At 45.1% G+C, this 8,636-nt stretch overlaps 1 protein-coding gene and 1 long non-coding RNA gene across 2 annotated transcripts; both read right to left on the minus strand.

Moving 5' to 3' along the window:
* Positions 1–1,261: 1,261 nt before the first annotated feature.
* On the minus strand, positions 1,262–2,851 carry LOC107281161 (uncharacterized). The gene is made up of 2 exons (XR_001546383.3): positions 1,625–2,851; positions 1,262–1,518 (listed from the first exon to the last, which is right to left on the minus strand). It is a non-coding gene; the product is annotated as an uncharacterized lncRNA (long non-coding RNA).
* A 3,465-nt stretch (positions 2,852–6,316) lies between these two features.
* LOC107278112 (agamous-like MADS-box protein AGL61) lies at positions 6,317–7,482 on the minus strand. The gene has a single exon (XM_015787229.3). It carries the CDS (start codon positions 7,071–7,073, stop codon positions 6,501–6,503), a length of 573 nt encoding a protein of 190 aa, XP_015642715.1. The 5' UTR covers positions 7,074–7,482; the 3' UTR covers positions 6,317–6,500.
* Positions 7,483–8,636: the final 1,154 nt, after the last annotated feature.

Below are 8,636 nucleotides of genomic sequence, written 5' to 3' on the forward strand. Positions count from 1 at the left end.
GGGGGGGTCCTTGAGACCCCACTACCACCCCCGGGACGGTGGAGATCCTCCTAAGCCCCCACTAATTTTTTTTCCATAGATCATAGGATGTGGGGACTGAAGGTTCAATTTATGCTGATATAGTTTATTCAGCCCTACTACTATTTTTTTCTAGATCCGCCCCTAGATGCGGGTGACGACGTGGTCGGCGACTGGGGTGGCCGGCGGCGGGGGGTGGGCGGCGGTGGGAGCGGCCGGCCGGCTAGGGTTTCCTTTTTTTTGAATTTTATTTTTTTTCGTGATTTTTTCTCTTTGCATGCGGTCGGCTTAGGCGCCCACATGCAAAGATCTGATGTTCGCATGCGGTTGCCCTGGCCGTATACAAAGATCGTGATCTTTATAGACGATTTCGTGCATGCGAACGGACCGTAAATCGTTTTCGCCTGCATGGAAAGACCACTTCGGTAGTAGTGTGCAAGGCATCGATCTGATCCGGTGAGCATTGCTATATATTACCTCTTAATTTTACTTCCTTTCGATTAATCTCCCTCTCACCAATATGCTGCTGGAGCTTTAACCTGCATAGCACAAGATGCAAAGCAGATCCCCCCCACAGTAACCCTGGTATATATGCTTCTCTTTTTTCTTGATCAAAATAAAATTGTATTTTCCTTTTTATTTACTCAATTATCTTTTTGCAGCAAACAACTTTAACAACATCTGTTCATTTCTTTTCAGTTTACACTGTATGTTTGTTCGAGTATATGTATGCACCGATTGGGTGTAACTAAATAGGTTCGCTCTTTTCAGTATTTGTATGTTTGTTGAGGTATATGTATGCTCCTCGCCCGCCCATATTTTTAGTTTGAGTCAGACCTCAAAAGTTCATAGAATTCCATCGGATTAAGTTTCAGTATTGTTTAGCTCAATTTCAAATTAGTTATTGTTGTTCTCATTGACAAAACTTGCCGATTCAATCAATTGTCCGTGAATTACTCTTTCTCGGTTGGGACAGTAGCTACATAAAGTTAATCGATCAATGTGCATTTTTTTCTATCCTCAATAATTATGGATGTATGGTTGGTGATAACTAATTAGCCTCAGTACTCCCAATAGAAAGACTCATCAGCACTTTTACTTAGCACTAGTGAGCGTGCACGTGCAAGGCACGTCGATATATATACTAAGCGAAGTATATTGGAGAACAACACATCCATTGTTGATGCACAGCGATATATATTGATACATTGTAGCTCATATGCACTGATAAAAATAAAAGTACTGTAAGCGTTGCTTTGATAATTCATCAAATAAACATAAATTGGTATTTTATTACATTATAACAAAATGCAAAATGTGTTTTTCTAAATTGGTAATTCTACAAAATTTGTTGTCTAAAATCCAAAAATTTCTGAACCTAGACATCCATGATCCCCAAATTTATGAATCTGAACCATGGTGTCCATGTCGTTGATAGCTATAGGTTGGCGCCTCCTTTCGATTTGACATTCAATATTCTGATGAACACAACCATGCCAACTGCAATACAGAACTGGGACTTTACAGAAAATGCTAAAAAGGAAAATATATATATATATATATATACAGTAAAATAAGTTTGCAGTTTTGGGATTGTTCTACCTACTTGGCTACTTCTCTCTTGGAACTGGTTAGATGAGAAGCACTTATGCTTGTTTCCATAGAGTTGCTAAACTCATCAGAAACAATCCGTAAGCTTGCTTAAGAAATTTTTGTCGCTCAAACTTTTCCATGAAACATTAGAAGTAACTATCTGTATCACAGTGGAAAAGAACAATCCATGAATGGCTTATGCTGCTCATTTGATACAAAGGACAACTGAGACATGTTAAGAGAACAATTCGTCAAGCTATTTATTCAGCTCAATTTGGGAAGCACAGTGGAATATCCAAGTATTAAATCCAATAAAGCAAACATATGTTTGCTGCCATCTTCTTTTTTAACGCTTCAAGCTGCTACACCTAGAGTTCAGGTTTATTGTGTAAACAAAGCAACGGAGTTGTATATCTCGATAAAAATTTGCCAAAACCAGATTACAGCACTTGTGCACGACTCACCTTTTTTTTTCCTAAAAGCGAGATTTTTATTTACTATTCACCGTGTTTCAGTTGCAGCTTTGCTTCCTTTTGCTCAAGACACATTGTGGCTGTCAGGATTAAGCTGGAAATTTCATCCCAATCTTTGATATCAAAGGAATGCATGCAATAATTCTCTATTTGCACTTTTGAAATTTAATGGATGCAAGGTTAGGCACACATAACAAGAGGAAAATGCACCCAGCAGCTGCTAGGAAACTCAGCAAATTTCTTTGTTCAGAGATCATAGTACTACTATGCAGTTTCAGTTATTAATTTCCTTTTTTCCCTTTTTAGATAAAAATCCATTAAACTTCTATAAGTGGTGTTTAGCTGTGATCAATGGTATTAGCTGTGAAAGTAATCAAATCATCAACCTGAGGAACTTACATCTGACAGCAATTCAAAAATTTCCAAGACCCTAGTCAATAAATACTCTATATACAGAATTAGGTGCATATGATATACTCCCTCGGTAATGGCAAGATGGAATTAAGGTGCTCGCCACAAATTAAATGGTGAGGCTGCATTAGACAAAGCAAGCGATCCAATTAATCCTTACTTATATGAATGCTGCATATATAAGCATGAACATATGCAGAGCCTGCCAAGACATTATGCTGAATAGCATGACAAGATAGGCACTCAAATTGGCATTGCAATGCATAGAAACAAAGAAGAATAAATTGGAATAACTGATTAAATTAATTTATGTTCCCCATATGTAAATTGGCCAGACTTACCCATCAAGCCTAGGTGCATGTGCCTAAGTGTCGGTTCCTAAGTGGCATACCTTTTAAATTGCATCTATAAATACCCACAATTCTACATCATAGTGGATACATAGTTGCACTCAAATTATAACTATATGAACCATCATTAGCTGATTGGTTCACCTTGACAAAGGAACATTAACCTATCAAACTACAGTAAAAGTGTAAGTGAGTGCAGCCTGGAGGAATGTATGCCATGTCAAGGGCATAAAACTGATATTGCATATTAGCTGACAAGGCCGGGCAGGGCATATCGCTGAAGGATATCCAATAAAAAAAATAGAATTAAACATCTTTGCCATCTGTAATAATATGCAATTATGAAATATCTCAAGATATACACAGGTGACCTAAATATATATAAATCTGAAGACATACACAGTAACATAAACATAGATAATTCCGAAGACATACACAGGTGACATGAATCTATATAATCCGAAGATGTGAACAGTTGATCAGAAGATTGACACAATATCACTTAAATTGAAGATGATGGCATATATGTTATTTAACTTACATAATCTTAGTTTTTAGCCCAATGCTTGAAGTCAACCTGATCATTTAATAAGAGTTGTGACTGCATAAAACTATTTGACAACAGCAGACCATGCAAACAGCTTTAACATGATCTATTATTCATGAATGCCATTATTAGCCAACAGATTGTATAACGTCCAAAACAAAAGGGAAAGAGATCCAGAGAAATTGTTTAAGTACAGAGAGCCAGGAGGATTAACCTGTAGCATTATCACAGCAACATGGCACAGACCACTCCAAGCTGATCAGAAACTATTGACTGAACAAAAAAAATGTAAACGATCATTTCATCAATCAGTTGGGCAGATATCAATGTACATGTCGGCGGAGGAGTCACACGATAGACACAAGCATCAGAAAATGAAAAAAACACTATTTTGTGAACAAAGTTCACTGGAGCAATCGGAATAAAAAGCTGGTGATCAATCAGCTAATGTCGTGATAAAGAGGGAGGGAGAGGGAGGGAGGAGGGGATCAGTACCTACATCACTGGAGGAGGGGATCAGTACCTGCATCACTGGAAGCCGGTAAGCAAAAGGGGGTTGATTATAGAGCTTGCCTGTAGGGCTTAGGTCCTCCCAACCGTAGCTGCCACCAGGGCTCCCTTGAGCTGGGATCCTATCCCATCTCTCCTGGATTGGATTGTTGCCTCCCTGTGCCTATCAAGACAATGAGGACATGGAGTTGACATCCAGTTCAATCATCAATGGACTGAACAATACGGGATAGTATTGTTGGCAGGTCATCTATGCACACAACTTTAATTAAGAATATATATTGCACTTAACAATTAACATTCCATTGGAGAAAAAAAATCTGGTAATATTTTCACTCAAAATCTTTAATGTATAACTTTCATCATTTTCACTTTAATCTGGAATTATAATCTAACCTAAAACTGCTAAAATCCAAACCTGATAATTTATGAGACTAATGGTTCTTGTCTTCAAGAGAGGCTAACGACATTTGAGTTTGTGAGATTGCAAACATCACTAAACAATTCAATTATGAACCCTATCCCCGTAGAATGCAATTGAAGGACCTCTGCACTCTTTGATCCAGAGAATAGAGGGATACATATGTAATATGCGTCTCCCTGCACCGCAGAAAGGGGAAAACACACTAATAATTGTGCCATACTTGACAGTTAATGGGCAAGACACAAAATGTGCCATTTTCAAGGTGACTTCCAGCTGATGTTAGCTCCATCACATCAACTCCAATAAGTAAAAAACTGCATAATATCTTCAAGCCTATCATTGGAATTAAATCTGAAAATATGTTCCATAAAAGAACTTAGTACTTACGAGGTAACGAAATAGTGTAGTAAGATTTGCCAACCTAGATCAATGGGGATCCACTTGAATATGGGAAGGGCGAGTGCTTTGGTTAACGATATTGTGGAACCTATAGGCTATGTATAATTTTAGTGTGGGACCCCCAGACCAAATCACATTGGACCCCTGATCCAACCCAATCAAATAGGCAAAGCAAGCAGACAGAATGCAAGACGCCTGATGGCCGAATGCTAATTAATGCCAGATGCCTGACGGCCAAACACTAATTGCAACCTGCATCCCACAACTTAATTTATTAAACTGATGGATTGCTTTCAGATTAATTAGGGGCATTGGGCATTTTGTTTATTCAATTATGTGCACTGCCACAACTGATGCTTACCGTTTACACTATAATCGGTAATCGGCAGTCAGCCAAGTCCTTAGGTATTAACTGATAATTGCTTTGTAGAATAAATTTGTGTGATCGGCAGTCCACCATGTTTTTAGACATTTCCTGAGGAAGCATGACTGATATGATACTTGTGAGATGCTTAGCAAGCAGAATTCATAGCAAGTAAAATTATCTCCTAAACAAGAGCAAATAACATAGCGAGACGAGAGAACCAATTGACTAAACATTTGGGGCCCCGTATCATAAGCAACCCTGCCCAAACCTTATGTAAACAATTTTATGACCCCAAAATAATAAAAGCACAAAATCTTTGTTGTTTGAGGATTTAGGAAGAGAGGACATCACCTTAACCTGGAGTCTGTACTGCGTAGTGCCGTAACCCACCACAGCTCCCCGGCGGGCGCACGCGAGGAGGAGCCGGCCGACGGTGACCCCAGAACTCCAGAGGCCGCGTGCGAGGAGGCAGCGGCGGTGGTGGAGAAGGCGCCAGCCGACGGTGAACCCGGCTCACCGGCGGCCGCGAGGAGGCGGCAGCGGCGGGGTAGGGCGAGCGTCGGGCGCGCGCGAGGTGGTGGCGGGGTAGGGGGGCGGCTCCGGCGGGTGTGCGCTCGGAGCTGGCGGCGGTGCCCGGCGGTCCGGCGGGCGCGTGCGAGGAGGCGGCGAGCGGCTCCAGGAGGCGGCGACGGGCTAAGGCACGGAAGAGAAGTTTTTTTTTTTCTTTTCCGCTTCTTTCTCGTGATCGATCGCTGTATCGCTATAACTGCTGCTAATCGAACGTGGGGATGGCTAATTGCATAGGTTGATTCAACTTTTGATATAAGCCGTTGGATGAATAGATCTAAGGGTCAGGAAAGATAGGTATTCGATGAACTCATGCTTTTTATATTAGTATAGATAACTAAAGCTACTATCTGCTACTACTAAATAACTAGATTCATAAGCTATGACAATTTGCAGGTTGTATTTTACAATTGCTTGAATTCTCTTTTCAGTAAAAACTTGCTGAGGTTTCATTTTGAATAATTCAATCGTTATATATAATGTTCCCCAAGGTATTATTTGCAATGACATACAAATGTATATTACAAATTATACTGTGGCAACGTGCAAGGTATCATCTAGTTTTTACGTACCAAGTAGATTTTTATGTAACAAGTAGACGCACAAATGCATTAATAATTTCTTGTGATCAAAACATTATTGACAGCATCAAGCAAGAAAGGCATTTCTTCCGTCGCATAATTAAAAGCTCTTAACATACCATCATGCTTAAGTTTAACATTATTGCAGCTGCTCGATCTCTAAACAAAAACGGAGCAAATTAAATGGCAGCCCTAAACCCGTTTGCAATTGATTAATCAGTGGCACCTAATTAACAAGCATTCACGGTGTAATGTCTAATTCAGGAGCTTCTTCTTGCTGCGGCGAGGCGGCGGCGGCGGCGCACGACGGCGCCCCTGAGCTTATGGAGCGCCCTTTCGAACACCGGCAGCTCCGCCTCCCCGAGCGCCTCGACGTTGGCGGCGTCCCACCAGAACCGCCGCCTCCCCGCCGCCATGGCCTCCGTGATCTTTCCCTCGACGCCGCTCTGCCGCGCGTCCTCCGCCGCCACCTCCGCCGCGGCCTCGTCCGTCGCCCGCTTCAGCGCGTTCAGCACCTCGGGGTTGTCGCCGCCGTCGTCCGCGAAGACGTCGCCGCCGGCGTGGGCGTGGGAGGTGGAGGTGGAAGGCCCGGCCACGACGTGGCGGCGGAGGACGGCGTCGACGCTCGGCGAGCCGAAGGCGAAGACGTTGCCGGCCTTGGAGAAGGAGACGATGGCGATGGACGCGCCGGAGAGCGTGGATATCTCGGACGCCTTCTTGAAGAGGCCCCGGCGGCGCTTGGAGAAGGTGACCTGCCGTTTCTCCTTGCCGTCGATGCAGCACATCTCGATCTTCTGCTTCCCCTTGCTAGTCCCCCCTCGCGGCCGACCCATGGCTGGCTCTTGCGTCGACGGCGGAGGAGGCAGAGGCAGCGGCGGAGGAGACGGCGGCGGCGTCGGCGGTGCGGCTTCTTCCTTCTCTGCGTGCTCTGCCCTCGAAGGCTCGACTCGATCAATGCAATCTGCAGGTTGAGGAGGATAGGATTGTTAAATACTCGTTAAATTGTTTCCAAAAATCTTGCGGAAATAATGTTTCAAAAAAAAATCTTGCAGGAGGAAACCGATTCGGACACGATAAAGAAACATGCCAACTTTGATTTTTTTTACTGCCATGTATACGTATTTTGTATATTCGCGATTTCCAAATAAAGAAACAAATCTGGAGACGGCAAAGCTCGCCGCTGCCCTTCATCCGCCGCCCTCCACCGCCGGGCATAGAACCAACGGCCATCGAAGCACGGAGCACCTCTTTTCCTTTGTTTCGCTGACTCCCCGTGATTTTTTTAGATAATAGAATATAATATCCTGGCTTTTACTTAAAAAGAACTACAACCAATTATTACAAAGATCCACTCCATAAGAGAGTGTAGTCCAAGACAAGTTGAACACACCAAACAAGAGAAGAGAGGACCCAAACTGAGAAAAGCAAAACAAAATATGGAGCTAGAAGGCCTCGTCCAGGCCTAGGACTGAAGTTCGAAGCCAGTGCATAGACCAATGATAATATCCTTGCACGAAGAGGTTTCTCCAAAGCGGTGCCCCCAAGGAGGATGCGACGTGGATCGCCGCCACCGCTCGTTCGGAACCGAAGCAAGGTTTTCACCCAGAGAATATGGTAGGGAAAGGAAAGGGGTACGCTAAAACAACACCTCCAAGGAGGGGAACAACGCCAAACGGCGTCGCCATTGTCAGCCGGCCAAATGGCTCGGCAAGGCTTTCGCCCGCGATTCCCTGTCCAAACCCACACCACCAATCCGCACAAGAAGGATCGTCGTCGGTCAACAACATTGTCCCTTCAGCGATTCGGCCAAGGCCACCGCCCACAATTGTTCCCGCCGTCGATGGCGCGCCCGCACCCGGACTCCTCCTTCCCCGCTACCAGACCCCTTCCCCGCCTCCACATACCACCGCTGACGACGACGCACCGTCAGCCGGATGATGGCCTTCAACCATCGCCGCTATAGGTACCATCGTCGACAGCCGCCACCGCCACTGCCACAGCCACCACCGTCACCAGCCGCCACCGTCAGCCATCATCGCCACCGCCACCGCCACGGACACCCCCGTCCAGCCGCCACCGTCGCTAGCCAGCGTCGCCAGACGCCAGCCATCTAGATCCGACCGGGGTGGCGCGGATCGGAGGTGCAGCGCAAAGCGCGGGTCGCCGGCACATGAAGGAAGGCGTCACGGGCACGGTGTTCACCGCCGGAGCATTGACGAGGGCGCCGCGCCTCCCTCGTGGCAGCAAGGTTCTTGACGAGGGCTGGCGTCGCGGCACGCGCCGCAGTCCACCGCCGTCGTCGCCAACTTCGTCGCCGCCACATCCGCCACCATCGCCGCTGCTAGCCACCCCCCTGCCAGGTCCGTGGAGCTGCGTCGGCGTCGACCGAGCCCGTC

The sequence above is a fragment of the Oryza sativa genome, chromosome 6, assembly GCF_034140825.1.
Source record: "Oryza sativa Japonica Group chromosome 6, ASM3414082v1".
Classification (NCBI taxonomy): domain Eukaryota; kingdom Viridiplantae; phylum Streptophyta; class Magnoliopsida; order Poales; family Poaceae; genus Oryza; species Oryza sativa.

What these genes read in the sequence shown, in the direction of transcription:
- LOC107278112 (XM_015787229.3), bottom strand. Translation starts at nt 7,073, where the DNA reads ATGGGTCGGCCGCGAGGGGGGACTAGCAAGGGGAAGCAGAAGATCGAG.